The following is an 18,953-nucleotide window of genomic DNA, read 5'->3' on the forward strand; positions in this document are numbered from 1 at the left end:
TAGTATTTCACCTTGTAATATACTTGAAATAAACATAGCAACAGGTCTGAAACTGCCTAAGAGATTCTCTGTAAATATATGAAACACAATGTGAAATCTAAAATAACCTAAAGATGTTAGGAAGTAACTATTTGATTTAATGGGTAATAAGTGATCTTGAAGAAATGTCTAAAAAACAGAAAAAAGAATAAACTAAAAAAAAACTAAGGTTTTAAGCACATTTAGATATTGCACCTTTGCACTTTAGATGATGATGTTAGAGTATAAAAGCAAATCCTCCCACCCTTGAAATGTGAATAGTTCTGTTCCAATCAACATCCAACAGCAATAATAGTACTCGTAACAGCCCAGCAATCCAACGAAAAGTAACCAATATATATATCAGTGATTTGAACCTGATGCATCTAAATTTCTGGCTTAATTTTAATGAAAGGAAAAGGATACAGTCGGAATTAGTATATGTTGTTGTTGCTTTTAATTTGCTGTTTTACAACACAGCAACACATGTAGGTTGTTTAGTGCCAAGACAAGGATATTAATGGTAAAGTGTATGTCGATAGCCATAAAATGACATCAAAATTTTCATGAAAGACACAGCATGGGAATATATTTATGGAAGCATCATGCAAATGATGAAAGGATGCATGGTTGGTAGGTCAAGGATAAAAGAATGTAATAATGATTAAAACTGCTCCATATCCAACAACAGGAAATTAATTCTCCGGACCTTTACAGCATATTCATGCACTAAACAGTTAATTCCATTTATTAAAAGACAGAGTTTCTTGTTTATTCAAAAAATGTATGAACTTTCAGCAACAGGTCAACTGATTATATGGTGATTGGCTAACAATACAGCCAAGCCACATGTGCATGACTGCTTATAAAGCAGTAATGGGTAGTTTCAATAACTGTTTGCAGTGGAATTAATATAATGATGTGTAATTATCATTTTATTGATTTGGGTAATCAACCTATTTGAACAATGGCATTGTTTTGTGCATCGGTATATATGCCAGTTGATAGAGCAAGCACTGATGGTCTACCGTTTGCCCTGGATTTAACAATTAACATGATGCATTAGAGACAAAAGCAATGAAGAATTATTTGTTGACGGTTCAATACAAATTAAATGAGCAATTAAGAACAATCTTCTGAAGATGTCTTCCAAAACAAATAAGATAACAACAAAGTGGTGATGGACAATTGAACTGCAATAAACATTCAAAGACACTTTTAACATCATTATGTTTTTTTTAATCAGACTAACCTTTTTCATTTTTTTTATATAAAGAATACAAAATATCTTACAAGATTCATCAAACTCTTATTTACTTGGCAATAAAACTTTGTACCAATTCAAAACTCATTCAGCACAAATTATTTTGTGTAAAGGTTATTTAACTTAAGAAGCCAGGTCATGGCCATGTTATATTTGATTTCATGTTTTAACAAAGCCAGGTCATGGCCATGTTATTTTGATTTCATGTTATAATGAAGCCAGGTCATGGCCATGTTATATTTGATTTCATGTTTTAACAAAGCCAGGTCATGGCCATGTTATTTTGATTTCATGTTATAATGAAGCCAGGTCATGGTCATGTTATATTTGATTTCATGTTTTAACAAAGCCAGGTCATGGCCATGTTATTTTGATTTCATGTTATAATGAAGCCAGGTCATGGCCATGTTATATTTGATTTCATGTTTTAACAAAGCCAGGTCATGGCCATGTTATTTTGATTTCATGTTATAATGAAGCCAGGTCATGGTCATGTTATATTTGATTTCATGTTTTAACAAAGCCAGGTCATGGCCATGTTATTTTGATTTCATGTTATAATGAAGCCAGGTCATGGTCATGTTATATTTGATTTCATGTTATAATGAAGGCAGGCCATGGCCATGTTATATTTGATTTCATGTCATAACGAAGCCAGGTCATGGCCATGTTATATTTGATTTCATGTTATAATGAAGGCAGACCATGGCCATGTTATATTTGATTTCATGTTATAATGAAGGCGGGCCATGGCCATGTTATGCCTGACTGCATGATAAGACAATGCATTTTAAAATGGGGTCAGGCTACGGCTTAATCTGAGTTTCCTCTGACCCTTCCCACCCCATTTTTGATATTTGGATATTGGGGTGTAGGGTCAGAGTGATTTACCCGTCTAAAGTTGGAATTCGCTCACACCATGTGTGTTGGCATGGGTAGCTGCTTACTAACTGGCAGGGCAAACTTGAATGACCCTTTATCGAGATATACCTTCATGAAATTGGTAAGAATTATAATTTCATAGAAATTATGAGCATAGCATTTGTTATATCTTTAATCTGCTAACAGTTGAGACAAAACTACAGCACTGATGAAATTGACCTGGAACACGCCATTTGCATGACATCAGAGGTTTAATAGTCACATTATATCAACAAAAATCCATCTCCAAAGTTGTTGTAAATAAAGTTTGAAAATATTAAATAAGTGTTATGTTAGTAAATAAATTCATTACTTCTCGATATATTTATTTTGATAACAACCAAAAACCTCTCAGTATTGCAGCAAGGTGGAGAAAACCAGATTCATCGAGTCCTAAGCATGTATCAGTGATGTTATTTGTTTGTATCATGTAACTACTGCATTAACATGTGCTTTCTGCTTGGTCAATCGGGTTTTCTACAAGTTGCTGCAAAATTTTCAAATTTCTGGTCATTGTTTTCAGAACAAACATTGATAAATTTATGTTCTTTAATTTTTCTATAAAGACTGTATGACTTTCTTTTATATTTTCCATTTGTTTTCCAACAGAAACATTGGAAATTGTATCTTGTTAATATCACATGATTATCTGACCTCTGATGTCATTGACAAGAAGGTTGTGAGATGTGTGTGTGCGTGATTTGGATTTTTACCATAGCTTTAACAATTTATCAGTCATATCACTATGATGCCTGCTGTGTGACAGTTTATAGTGATGTCTAGCACCTGGGCATCATGCCACAGACATGTAGCATGATGTCCCACCTAGACACATCATCGTGATGCCAGGCCAACCAGTCCTTACACTTACCTCTTAATGGTGAGCGCCAAGCGAGGCAACTATTAGTACCATTTCTGTAAGTTTTTGGTATGACTTGACTGGGAATCAAACCCACGACCTCCCACATCTAAGGTTGAGGCTCTAACCACAAGGCCACCACTGGAGAAGCCCTACGTTGCGAGATATGTGTAGTCATATGTTAAGGAATACAAGTAGTGATTTACATGTCAAATTTCATCAATGCTATAGTTTTGTCTTGTCTATCAGTGGATTAAAGATGTAACAAAAGTTATACTTGCAATTTCTGAAAAAATAAATCATATTCCTATCAATTTCATGCAGGTTTATCTCTAAGAAGGGTCGTTCAGGTTTGTTAGGAAAACTAGCCAGCAACTTCCCTATGCTGACACTGCATGATATAGGCAACTTCCACCTTTCGAAAAGTGAACAACTCAGTCCAAAGACCCCAACAGAAATGTCCAATTATCAAAAATGGATGTGGATCAGAAGAAACCCAGATTAGGCTACAGCTGTGTTATATCCGATTTCATTTTAAAATGAAGCATTTTATAATGTTGCCAGCCCATAACCGTGTTATATCTGATTTCATGAAAAAATGAAGCATGTTATAACAGGGTTTCACTGTAGTATTATGAGCATACAGCAGTTCATTCAACCACAAGTCTTGCAAAGACAAACTACCTGATATAGTAAATATACCCATTGCTGTTCAAAACATATGCATAAAGTAGAAAAAAATATTCAGTTAAAATGAATATGGAATCAGCACATTTATGCTTTGTCTGAAGTGAATTTGTAAAACTGATGAACCATTTTTGATAAATCAGATCGTTTTGCAGAGCTAATAAACTATGACACATAACAGTCAGAATTAACAAAAATGTTTGACAAAAGAAAAAAAAACATTTCTGAATGCAACATTCTCCGATATAATGAATTTTTTGGTATATTAATTTGTATGAATCCAAAAAATTGTCATATCAAATGAGACTATTGTAATCGTGGATTGTCCATAAAAATGTGAAAAGGTAATGGAACATGAGTGAATTTAACACGGTTCATAAGTCTATAAAGTTAAAATTCATTTTAAAGGAAGACTTGACTTTTAAGCAAATGATTCTGTTATAGTCTGAACAAAATAAAAAAGCACTGCTGAACAAGCCACAAACAATTATTTGTTAAAACAATACTTTTATCATGGAAGATGAAAAAATTATGCACAATGTTCATAGTGTAATTTAATAGTCAAATAGATGAGTTGACATCAAAATTACTAAATAAATTTTGTGTTTACTTAAAAAGAATCTAATATATCTTCAAAAGCATTATCTGGGATGCTTATCAAAAGAAATTCAACAGGTATATATTTTGAGATCTCTACAGCCACAAAGTCTTGGCATAAATATCTAGGAATCAAAACCAATGCATTTAAATATAATTAATCCAATCAGTTGGACCTGGCAATTTTTAGGACATCATATAATCAAAAATTGTTATAATATTTAAATAGTACCAAAATAAATGTGGACACCATGGAAGTATTTTTAGCTCACAAAAATTTAAAACTTCACATGGGAACATGAAATAAAGAACGTTTTATCTGTACTAAAATCTGTCCAATCCAGCAGTCAACTATCAAGCGATGATTACTCTAATTATCGGATTGACAAACTGAATGTCCCATTATTTTGGAAGCAATAAAAACTGACTGGATCTAAAAAAGTCTTGATGTAGTGGTTACCTAGACAAAGCTAGCCCAAAGCTTGTCAAAGGTAATGATAAAAGCATAAACAACCCTTGATCCTGAGACAGCTTGTGGAATTAATGAATGAATCACTTTGATAACTGTAAAATGAATGGTCATCTGCACTACATCAAGCTGTCAGCAGGTTTCTTTTATATCAAAAAATTTAAGGCAGACAAAGCAGTTATGAACATCAATTAATATTCTCACTAAAGTGGAGTAACCCTGTGTAATATAAAGTTTGAATATGGGTTATTATCCTTGTTTTCCTTTTCCAGTAAGTAAAAATGATTTTACACCGATTCTGGACAAAGTCGTCAGCATCTCAACCACAAAAATTTCAAAATTCTTCCACGAGTCTCAATTTTATTCAATGGCATATCTCCCCTTGGTAAACTCATTTTCAGAATCCATACCTATAATCGAATATAAATATCGGTATTCTACAATTCCATTCCTGAACCAAACTAAGTGATATCAATCCAGTAATATTTAGGACAATGATTGCCATGTTTCCGATTTTAGAATCAAGATCACTTCAAGCATTTTTGAAGATTTCAGATTTTCTGAGGTAAGATCATATCAATAGATGTATCTATTTTGGTGATGCATTCTGGTGTCAAAAACAATCTTTTCATTGCTAAATAATATCAGTGATAGAAGTGGGTCACGTTCTAGTGAGATGAGCACTACATGTACATGATGAACTGAACGACACAGAAAAATTAACTTCAGATATGCAACCAGAATTCTTTATTTGTAAAAAGAACACCGACAGATTACCATGCAAGTGTTCTTCATTGCCAAGCAAGGATATAATACAAATTGGTTTACCTACCTAAAAACTGAACATGATGGCTCATTCATGCACAATTGTAACAATAAAGATATTAATTTTATGTACAATATTTATGAAAATTGAACATCTAAATTAGTGTACAGATTAACCAGACAGAGACAAAATTAATTATTTTTCATGTCCAGGTATTTGGGTCAATGATGTCAGGTAGAAAAAACTTTAGTTGAAACGAATGGCATCTGATCATCTACAAGCTAACTATACAATCAACAAAGCATCTACTAAAATTTTGGTGTATACAACATGGTAGGCAGCAGGGTGGTAGATTTCTTTGGTAGACATCAAACATAAATAAAGGTGTTTAGGAGTGCCTTGACAAAAAATAATAAAATTGCTATCAAAATGTTCATATCAAAATAAATTCTTTTGCAAGAATTGCAACTGATCAACAGAATAAGGATGCACTAAAGACTTGCATTTGATAACAAAACAAACTATTATGCACACCATGTGTAATTTGGGTCCAAGTTGCAACCTACTACAAACAACACAAACCTTGATCTGTCAGCGATGAGCTGGAATATCTCGGTCTCTGCTGTTTACCGTTGGATCTTATTTTCATGCGAGTATATAGTTTAAATTCTAACATGTCTGTCAACATGTTTTGTTTCTCATAGTCGGTCGTTAACAAATGAAACAGCAGGACTAGTTTTAGACAGCTGTGAAAATGAAATTTTGAAAGTTCAGGTCAGTGATTAACAACGCATGATGTTCATTACATTGGTTCTAAAACATGAAGTGACAAAAAAATAATTAGAGTGCAAGGAAAAAACACTAATTCTTCGATTCTTTTACATAATTTTTACTTACGCAAAAGGGGAAGGAATTTGATTTCCCCACAGTTTCAGTTGCTCCTCTGCACTCCTAATGATGCAAGTAATTGAAAGAAAAAGTTTATCTTGTATAACATTTCTGATGAAAAGTTACAAGTTGTAGATTAAATTTAAAAATAAAAAAAATTTAAAAAAAGTCTGTAGGTAACATTTATAGACCTGACACAGTTTTTTATTCAGTGATTTTTCGTATGTATTTTTAGGCAAGTTTTGGAGTTAATCCCCTTATACAGATTAAAATTTTACATTAATTGTTTACATATAAATAAAAGACAGACTGAGCAGACCCAAATAGTAAGTTCAAAATAAATGTTTAAGGTTTTCTGAGAACAATCCAATTAAGAATTGGAATCTGAAAACAATCCAACCAAGAACTGAAGTCTGGCTTAAAGTCAGGGCAAGATAATAACGTACTTGATGTTTGACCTTTGTAAAAGAGTTTTCTATACTTGTGAACTTACTACATCATCTCTGTACATCAGTTTTTATGGCTAAAACAGCTTTCACTTACTCTAATCAAATGAACCTTCTGTCACATCAGCGGACTCTAATGTATGTTTCCAAACCAGATTAAAATAATGAAACATAATTAGAAACTGACGTGTGTATTTTCTATGTTAAATATTATCAGCACAGCTCAGTAGTACAAATTTACTGTAGACGATATCTGTTAAAATTGTCAGTATTTACATAAGCAATTTAAAATATAGATACTGATATAGAAAAATCTGTCAACTCAACCACAACAATGGCTTAAATATAATGTGAATGAGTTTCATGTGGATGAATATTACAGCCAACATTAACAATTATGGCATCATAAAACAAGATTTCCTTCACACACACACACACACACACACACACACAGACATTTGCCTAATAATGAAATACAAGATCATACACACACACTGAGTATTGCCTAATAATGATAGATCCTCCATCCACCCCCACACACACATTGACATTTGCCTAATAATGAAATACAAGATCACATACACACACACACACAATGACATCTGCCTAATAATGCAATACAAGATCCACTCCCCACACACACAATGACATTTGCCTAATAATGAAATACAAGATCACATATACATTTGCCTAACAATGAAATACAAAATCCACCACATGCACACACACATACACACACACAATGACATTTGACTAATAATGAAATACAAGATCCCCTCCACACAAACACACAGACATCTACCTAATAATGAAATACAAGATCACCCCACACACTGGCATTTGTCTAATAATGAAATACAAGATCCACTACACACACACACACACGGACATTTGACTAATAATGAAATACAAGATCCCCTCCACACAAACACACAGACATCTACCTAATAATGAAATACAAGATCCCCCCCACATTGACATTTGTCTAATAATGAAATACAAAATCCCCCCACTCACACACTGACATTTGCCTAATAATGAAATACAAGATACCCCCACTCACACACACAGACATTTGTCTAATAATGAAATACAAGATCTCCCCACTCACACACACTGACATTTGCCTACTAATGAAACTATACACACACACTGACATTTGACTAATAATGAAATACAAGATCCCCTCCACACAAACACACAGACATCTACCTAATAATGAAATACAAGATCCCCCCACACACTGACATTTGTCTAATAATGAAATACAAGATCCCCCCCACTCACACACTGACATTTGCCTAATAATGAAATACAAGATCCCCACTCACAAACACTGACATTTGTCTAATAATGAAATACAAGATCCCCCCACTCACACACACTGACATTTGCCTACTAATGAAATGCAAGATCCACTACACACATACACACACTGACATTTGCCTAATAATGAAATACAAGATCCCCCACTCACACACACTGACATTTGCCTAATAATGAAATGCAATGAAATGAAATGCAAGGTCCACTACACACACACACACACACACACACACACACACTGACATTTGCCTAATAATGAAATGCAAGATCCACTACACACACACACTGACATTTGCCTAATAATGAAATACAAGATCCCCTCCACACAAACACATACATCTACCTAATAATGAAATACAAAAACCACACACACACACAATGACATTTGCCTAATAATGAAATACAAGATCCCCCCCACACACACTGACATTTGCCTAATAATGAAATACAAGATCCCCCCCCACACACACTGACATTTGCCTAATAATGAAATACAAGATCCCCACACACACATAGACAAGTGCCTAATAATAATATACGACCCCCACACACAATGACATTTGCCTAATAATGAAATACAAGATCCACCCACCCACCCACCCCCACACACATCGACATTTGCCTAATAATGAAATACAAGATCCACCCACCCACCCCACATACACTAACATTTGATTAATAATGAAATACAAGAGCCATCCAACACCCCCACACACACTGACATTTGCCTAATAATGAAATACAAGATCCATCAACCACCCCACAAACACTGATAGCTGGCCAAGAAATATGGGTTTGATGAATGCTCTTTGTTTCTTCAAATTCTGTTCATGGGTTTTGAAGATAAAATATTTGTTTCAAGGCTTCTTTATTTCAGTATCAAAATATTAAAGGCAGCTCAACATCATTTGCATAAAACTGAAAGGCCCTCAACTTTGGGTAGTTGCACTATTTTTTTCAAAATCAAAGTAACATCTTTTAAAGATTTTTCTGTTGTATGGTTTTTTGTGTAACAGTGGCCATATTGGATGGCAGGTCTGTAACAAAAGGAACAGTGAACATTCCACCCCTACTCCATGATAGAGACAAATCAATAGTTTAAAATAGGGAATAATATAAAAACAGTGGAAATACAATGATTGGTAAACATGGACATCTGGTGATACATACCAAGTCTTGACACATACCAAGTCTTGATACATACCAAGTGTCAAAGAAAATCATTAAGAACTGCAAGAGTAGATGCAATAATAAAATGTGTTCATATCATGCATCCAGCTTTTAGGCAAAAAGATCAAAAGCTCTTAAAAAACAAAGGAAGTACAAAGATCTGTCAATATGTGCATCTTTAAATAATGGCCATATGTGCCAGTTTCACTGCAATCAAAACAATTCCAGGACAAGATGCATTCATAGAATTCAGTTCTACACTGCATTTAGCTGCTGGATAATCATATGTGCATTTTCAGGCGTTGACCAAAATATATATATATACAACCTTTCACAGCAATCTACCAAAAACTTCACTTGTGCTAACAGGAGCTACAAGACAGAAAGGGAGACAACTCTAACAACATCCGCAAATTGAAGGAACTGATGCTTTGTTGTGTGAAAAGAATTTTCAGGAATTCAAGATAATTCTATTTATTTGTCTTGCCAAATTTGGTCATTTTCTGTTCAATTGTTATGGATAAGTTGTTGCTAAATGGTTTTATTTTATTAACAGTTTATATTTCTAGTAACTGTTTATATTTTTAGTAACAGTTGCTTTATTGGATGGTTAATCATCAGTAAAAAAAATGTTAAAGACCTTCAAGCAAAGATACTTTCTGCGAAATTCAGTCGAGCTGTGTTTTTTTTTTAACAAATCATTAAATGGTTCTTCACTTTTTGAAAGATTATAATAAAAGAGTCGCAAGTGGGCCTCACCTGACATCTGCCTAATACATAAATCAGAAGTGCCAGCTAAATGAAAACTTAATTCATGATTGGGTTTTATGGGGCAGTTTTGAGGTGGAGAATGACATGTCATGTTTCACAAACTGGACTAAATGAATGGAAATTCCTCATTCTATTATATTCTGTAGCAGAGTTTATGTTTAAACTTTTCTTAGGTAAATGTTTATTGTCCAAATTACATTTTTTTTTTTAAATGTATCCATAATAAGACAATGAATGAGGGGACTATTAAACACATTTCATATCAACTGCACAATTATGGCTCTTGATACTGGAAATGAAGAATATCTAACTACTGGATCTGACTGAAAAATAGAATTTAACAAAATATTACTCCATGAACATGGAATGTGCAAAAATGTTTTTTTGGTACAAAAACAATTCTGGCCATGCAAATCAAGGACAGTTAACAAATCTGATAAATGCAAGAGCAACTGCCCAAGAAATCTAGGTCGCCTAGAATGCTTCTAAAGAAAATCCCTCAGAATGCTATTGATCGTATGTTTTTTGTTAAGGTTATTATCACCATCTATACCTGATGGTACATCAGCATCAAAGGTGTAAACTTCAAAGGCCTTTATGCCAACATGCTATCTGTCAAAGTTGGTCACATTCTGTTGAGTGTTTCTTCTAATAAAGTTAAGTCTTTTTTATAATTACAGCAATGGTGATCAGATTTGATAGCTGGTCAGATTCATGTGTACGTGTATAACGTTGAAAGCCCTTTATGTCAAGATGCCATCAAATTTGGTTAAGTTCTGTTTGATACTTTTTTTAATGGTCAATGTATTTGATGGCATATCAGCATCATTTAAATCGACAAGACCTATGGCAATTTCTGCAAAGTGGTTTTTCAGAAGTTTAAGTTGTCTCTATTTTTTATTTTAATGAAGACCATATTTGATGATGCCTTACCTATGGTATCACCAAAAACTGACCTAAATGTAAAAAAATATGCACAACGACTAAAGTGCAAAAACTTGGTCACTGTGATCTACTTGTGATATAATGGTCCATATTATTCCTCAGAATGTAGGTACATCAAATTTTAATGAACAAAAGCAATGGTGTCCAAAAGGTGACCTAAATGTAAAAACTGCATGATCACTGGAGAATAAAAGCAGGTTGCAGTGACATACTTTTGATGTGGCATAGTACTTCAAAAAGGGGGCCCTGAGTAGCCGAGTGGTCTAAAGCGCTCTCCGTCATGGATCACTGCCATCTCACCTCTGTCTGCGTGGGTTCAAGTCTCGGGCTCGGCCAATGTGGATATGTGAGAAAGCTTGCCGGTAGCTTCTCGTGGGTCGGTGGTTCTTTCCAGGGTTTTCCCGGGGTTCTTCCTCCACCATTAATACTAGCCGCCATGTACAGCCTATATTGTGCTGAAAAATGGCGTTAAACCCTATAACAACAACAACAACAAGTTCAAAGACCACTCCAGTGGCCTAACGGTTAGTGCATCTGCCTCAGAAACAGGAGGTTATGGGTTCAAAACCTGGCAGAGTCATACCAACGACTTACAAAAATGGTGCTAATGGCTGCCTCGCTAGGTGCTCAGCATTAAGAGGTAGTGTTAGGACTGGTCAGCCTGGTGTCAGGATAATGTGACTGGGTGGGACTTTATGCTACATGTCTGTGGCATGATGCCCCCGTGCTAGACATCACTATAAACTGCCACACTGCAGACATTGTAGCGTTATGACTGAAATATTGTTAAAGTTATGTTAAAAATCCTAATCACACACACAAACACACACATCTTAAGTTCAACTTACATATTTAATTTTATGACTGTACAAGGAATAGTGTCTGATAAACTGACCCAACATAAAAAGTGAAATTTGCTAGTACCAATGCTTCTACAACTGCCAACATGACTACAACAACTGGAGGGTGGGATGAGGTGGGGTGGGGCAAAACATAAGCTCTCTTGCACTTGATGCAAGCATGCTAAAAACTGAAAGCCTTGCTCTCTGTCCAGTTTTCAAAATGTGTTCACCATTCTGTTACACAGCATCCTTACTGTACCACTGTACCATCATGAGAAATGAAAATACTTTCTACCCACCCTACTTAAATGGGGTAATCTAGCCACCCTACTTAGATGGGGTAATCTAGCCACCCTACTTACATGGGGTGTCTACCCACAATACTTACACTGGGTAATCTACCCACCCTACTTACATTGGGTAATCTAGCCACCCTACTTACATGGGGATAATCAAGTTTTTTCGATGTTAGCCATGACAGTGATATTAAATCATAGATTGGCATCATTTATAAAAAAACATTATAGACCTTTTTGTGAGGACAGTTGTTAAAAATCTGGCCAAAATTCTGCTTAAAAGTTTTAAGAATAAAAACTGTTGATAAGTTGTTAGGACTAGGACTAAGTCATTTAAAACTTTCCTAATTTTTTTTAAAGCAACAGCAACAAGATTAGAATGTGGACCAAAATCATATGTATTAAATTGGAAGGACTTAATGCCAAGTTTGCTTTTTCGAAATTTGGTCAAAATTGGTCTTGCCATTTTTTATAACGAAAAAACAGTAAATGCTGACAAGACTACATCTAACAGACATGGCATACTGCAAACTCTGTTGGCCATAAGATAAGACCAAATAGTCCACATCATATACCATGTGTAACTGGAAAATAAATCAGATGAGAATTATGGAAATGTGCCACTAAATAGCAACATTTCTAAACAATGGGTTGCCAGATGGCTGCTATCTTCACTGAAGTTGTAAAGATTTCTTATTTACCATGATCTGACACATAGCTTTGGTAACTTCTGAAACCTTTTCTCTTTTAGGAAGGTAATTTATAAATACTCATGTGCAGGTAATAATACACATATTTGTGTGTGTATATTTTATATATATATATATATATATATATATATATATATATATATATATATATATATATATATATATATAGTGTCTGCCTGAAATCAATCTGGTACCAGTTTACATGCAACAATAAAAAAACCAGCAATAGGTGAAAAAATACATTCCAAGATACATAAGCATACATTAAAGTGACAAGGAGACATCCCTGGTCATTATACTATAAATATATTTATATAGTATCTTTACTGTAACATGAGAAATAAAAACACCTTTCTACCTACCCTAATGCATTTTAGAGCAATTACCATACAAAAATTATTTTATTCTTTGACCTGGTAACAAACCTGTTGCCATGGACATGTGATGCACAAAAGGCAAAGCTGTAGTGAATGAGAGTTGGGTCAATCATGATGCCATTTTCTGCCCTCTCTAGAAGGTCATTCAGGTAGCACAGATGTCGATGGCAGCCCCGGACACCATACCTTGCACAGTATTCATCCAGAACAAATACCTGCCCAGGGCTGAACCAACCCTGTAAGTAACAGTATCACTCAATAGTACTTATATTGTCTGATCTTTGTAATAGAGAAACTACATTACAAATCCCAGAGAATTAAAATGGGAAGAAAATATGTGTGTAGATTTGAATAAGGAAGTCCTCAAGCTTTACAAGCATGGACTAGCTCAATATCCAATCATATTCTGAGGACATCACCATATCACTATGTACTTTATGTGGGTTAATTTTTCAACAAGCTAGATAAAGAGTTATAGGTATAGACACTGAAACAATGTAATTTATCAAATCACTCTGCATTTCATGTGTGTTCTATATGCATTCCATTTAATGTTTGCATTTCAGCTATCATGTCCTTTGTGTTTTGTTTGCATGGTCTCAGAAATGCATTCTAATTTTATCACTCCATTCATTTTGCTCTCTTTCACTTTTCTTCATCTGGAATGCATTCATCAAAGTCAGATTTCTGTTTTTGATAGTAATAAATAGAAAAAACCAATGGTTGTGAATACCATCTCACTAAAAGCATGCTTTAATTAAAAGCACAGAATCCAAAAGACAGCATTGACTTTACAATAAATAAAAATATGACCACTACCAAAATAAATGTGAAAATATAGCTGAAATTTTTAGTCTAAAATTTACTTCATTCCAGTCAAAATTGTATAGATACAGCTACCAACAATGATGTCATCACATCAGTGCCTATTAAAATAGTACATCAGATTTTAAGTTGTCAAAACTTGTCTCTGCATGAAGTATGAAGAACCTGATTTCCAGACTATCATGCAAAATGGCTTTAGACCATGGAAATTAGGCAGCTCAAAAGAAAAGTGCCATAATTAGTCCAATTTAGGTGCTCTTCTTAGTCCCTTTCTTTCATCGGGGCTTTGCAACAGATGCACTTTATGGCTTTTCAAATATAAAGATGCCAGTTTTAGAGTCTATCTTTCTGGATGATGAATATTTCTGACATACAGGTGAAATTTTATAATTCTATTCTAACATTCTTTTCTACAAAATAAATATTTAATGAGTGTTTATTGTGTTGTGGCTACTTCTAACTAATCATTCAACCTCACCTGAACATATTTGTACAAACAATGCTGCTTACATGTAGATTCAGCAATCGACAAATTTCATGGAAGCTGAGGACTACACATCACAGAACAACAATACTATGTCAGAAAGTCGTCAGCCCAAGTTTGCCCTTCAATGCATATTCCATGCTATGTCAGACAGTCGTCAGCCCAAGTTTGCCCTTCAATGCATATTCCATGCTATGTCAGACAGTCGTCAGCCCAAGTTTGCCCTTCAATGCATATTCCATGCTATGTCAGACAGTCGTCAGCCCAAGTTTGACCTTCAATGCATATTCCATGCTATGTCAGACAGTCGTCAGCCCAAGTTTGACCTTCAATGCATATTCCATACTATGTCATACAGTCATCATCCCAAGTTTGCCTTTCAATGCATATTCCATGCTATGTCAGACAGTCACCAGCCCAAGTTTGCTCTTCAATGCATATTCCAAGCTATGTCAGACTGTCTTCAGTCCAAGTTTGCCTTTCAATGCATATTCCAGCACCTCATCTGATCACCAATATTCAAGTTTTATTTTAATCTAATACATGCTTTTTCTCCTCGAATCCACTTTAAAAACTGAGCAGACCTCTCTTCATTCCCTCTCAAATCAATTTGTATGCCATGTTGTTATATGATTACTAATGGAATTTGTCAAATGTATCACTACTTTGGGAGCATTCTAGGAAAAGATTGGAATTACGAGTGACTTCATAGACTGAATTAAGGGGTAGCACCTCTTAATTCTAAAATGATTATCTGAACATCATTTAAACTTGACATCTAGATTATTTGAAGGAACAGTTTATGTCAGATAGCTTTCTTAACAATTCATTTCCTGCCATCAAAACTTGAGTTCAATTTGAACTATGAAATTTACAATAATGTATTTCAATCTTTATATGAATATGTTTGTCATGGTTTACGTATCTGAAAATATGGGTAAGGAGTCAATCTAATATCATATTTGGTCTAAACAAAGATGGCGGATATCATCTGCAAGCATGTTTTACAATCATATTTTGTTTATATAATATGTACTTTAAAAATTCTATGTGATTTGTCCTCATTGTTTGGATATATATATATATATATATATATATATATATATATATATATATATATATATATATATATATATAAAAAAGGGGGAGGGGGTAGAATTTGGTTATTAAGCACACTTACCATTCATATTTATTATGAATGGCACACTCTATATTATTTTACCAACTGTTAATGTGTCCTTTTCATTTTTTTTTATTTCCCTACTTGCAGATTCATTTTCTTAGTGATGGTCTTGCTGAATTTGTTCTCATCTGTGTTCCTACTGCAACCCATAATAATTTCAAACACTGAAGCAAAACCTCTCATAGTAAGAGTGACCCTACATAATTAAATGGTTGATTTTCAAGACGGTGTTGGTAGTGGAAATGGAACCCCATCTTATGTGATATTACCCACTGCATGTTTCACTTATAATTTTTCTTGCTAACCTGAACAATGACTCAATATTGTGCAAAAGTTAAATATTAACAAATATGCCCATATACCATGGATGCAACACTTCCCACCTTGATACAATGAAATCACAAAGGTTAAGACCCTGTGCATAAAGCCTCATGCCCAATTTAGCATCAATCCATTCAAGACTTTCAAACATTAATGAGCAGAAAATGAAGGGCAAAGTTCTTAGTGAAAATAGAGCCTCAACTCCAAATTCATTTGCAGCCAAATAGTGAAAATCAAACATGACCAAGGTCTTTTAAATGTAAAGCCTCAAGCTATATTTGATTTCAATCCATTAATTCCTTCAAAAGTTAATAAATAGAAATAAAATTGAAGGGCAAAGTTCCAAGTCAAACAGGGGTAGTACAATTCTACCTGAAAATAGGTAAGTGTTTTACAACACTGAAACACTGAGTTTTACAGCATACCAAGGCAAGAAAAGTGCCGTGCCAAAGGCCATACTATGTTAGCAAATCTGGATGGACTCAAAATGGAAATCAAAACCCATTTCCTTCTGGTCATAATTCCAATGCCATAACCACTAAGCCACCACGGCTTGCCAAAATATGGTGAAAATCCAACTTAATCTAGGTCTACTAAATGTAAAGATTCATATATAAATTTGATTCAATCCATCAAGTCCTTGAAAATTTACTGAACGGAAACAAAATTTCTGATAGGATATGTGATGCAACTTGACAAATGGACATCGGCAACAATATATACCCTGACCTTACATATGAAGGGTATGAAAATGGAATAAGGAACATGCTGTGCAAATATTACATCATTCATGAAAAATGAGCATGCTCTAGCTTGAAAGTGGCATGCATATTCATTCAGTTAGTAGGATGCTCCAAGAAAAATGCACAGTTAGATGCACTTATCACTGATGAAGAGACAGCTATTAGGAATCCCGTAGATTTTCAAATTTTTTACCAAGTTCTAAAATAGCTTTTTTTCCAGAAAGTTACAAATTCTATCATATCTGCCAAGGAATAGGCTATCATAGTTTTGAAGGTGATGACAATAAATCACAATACAAACACAATGTATTTTATATTAAGTATTAAATGAATTTTTATACATGATGATCCATTTTATATGGATATTAATGAATTATAATAACATAAATGAAATTATTTGTGTTGGATTGGCATGCTGATAACCCAGTAAAGAAATTACTTGCACTGGATTGGCATACTGATACATGAGTAAAGAAATAGCTTATGCTGGACTGGCATACTGACGAACCAGTAAAGAAATTACTTGCGCTGGATTGGCATACTGATACACGAGTAAAGAAATAGCTTATGCTGGACTGGCATACTGATACACGAGTAAAGAAATAGCTTATGCTGGACTGGCATACTGATAAACCAGTAAAGAAATTACTTGCGCTGGATTGGCATGCTGATACATGAGTAAAGAAATAGCTTGGCTTGGATTGGCATACTGACAAACCAGTGAAGAAATTACTTGGGCTGGATTGGCATACTGATAAAAGAGTAAAGAAATAACTTAGGCTGGACTGGCATACTGAACAACCAATAAAGAACAATATATATGCCAATATGCTAACAATAATCGTTCTCAACCATATGGACTTAAAAAGAAATTTCAAAATTAAACTAAATGTTTGACTTATAATCATATATTTAATTAACCCCACATACAAACAATCACACCTGTGAAAATTGTAGTCAATTTGCTAGAATAATCATATCATGTCAAATTTGTTATTTTTACCAAAACTCAACTGTTGTCATCAAGTGCATATTAAGTGCATATTAAGTGACTTTTTGCGACCAAGCATTCAGATACTTTCATTGATTATAAAGTTATTAAAATTATTTTACAAACCGCACTGGGCAAGGTTGTTATGGACATACAAGAACACATTATGAAGCCATCCCATGTTGAATAGCCTTCATTGTGCATGCTATAAAGTGAATGTCAATGTGGTCATGAAGGCACATTGATTCCCATTAAATTGAATATTAATCAATGTTTTAAAATTTACTACTTAAATAGTTTAACCAGTGTATATTCAATCCTGATTGTTGAATGCTCTGCACCTTAAAGGTCATCAAAATAACTTCCAAATGACAAATATTCATTGTTATGGACTTTTACAATAGTCACCAGGTACTAAACTTGGACAAGAAAAGAGGATGTTGGATCTATTGTAACAGAAAACAGGATAGTACACAGTTGTTTAAAACACATGCTGCTTTCACTGTGACATCACAGTGCATGATATTCAATCTGGTGTGTACCAGTACTCGTTTAGTCTCAAGTCAGCACACTAACCAGAGCCATGATGCTCTTGCCTCTATTAGCTGCCTCTTGAAAAATCTTCAAGAACATACAGGTATACCAGAATGCCAAATCATTCACTTTTTGAGATTTAAAAAAAAAGCAAGAACAAAAATGAGTTTGAAGGAAGTCAAAGTTTATTTTTATTTTCAGTGCTGAAGAGCCTTTTTAAATGTATGCCTCTATACCACTAAAATGTGAAGTCCCTCTTACAATATTTCCTTTGGTTGCACAAACAAGATTTGCAAATCCAATCCTTGCATTGCTGAAAATGTTTCAAGCACAGAACTCAAAACCTCAATGTCAAGTATAATACCAGGCTCATATCTCTGTCACTGAAATAAGGCCTGCTATTAAAGAAACCAAACTTCAGAAATACATATTTATATGATTCAAACTTTCTACTAAGTTTCCAACTTTAAGCCTGACCTTGATCTGTATGCTCCAACAGCTTGAATAATATGTGACCAGA

At 34.2% G+C, this 18,953-nt stretch overlaps 1 protein-coding gene across 2 annotated transcripts in view; it reads right to left on the reverse strand.

Annotated features, from left to right (window-relative positions):
* The window catches only part of LOC149788471 (calcium-dependent secretion activator 1-like), a 237,371-nt gene that overhangs the window by 100,809 nt on the left and 117,609 nt on the right, over window positions 1-18,953 (reverse strand). For both annotated transcript variants that reach the window (XM_089974454.1, XM_089974453.1), the window contains exon 12: window positions 13,401-13,588. In XM_089974454.1, the coding sequence (XP_089830580.1) occupies window positions 13,401-13,588 (188 nt within the window). The remainder of the gene's footprint in view (window positions 1-13,400; window positions 13,589-18,953) is intronic.

The sequence above is a fragment of the Sinohyriopsis cumingii genome, chromosome 11 (assembly GCF_028554795.1).
Source record: "Sinohyriopsis cumingii isolate HCF-2022 chromosome 11, ASM2855479v2, whole genome shotgun sequence".
Classification (NCBI taxonomy): Eukaryota; Metazoa; Mollusca; class Bivalvia; order Unionida; family Unionidae; genus Sinohyriopsis; species Sinohyriopsis cumingii.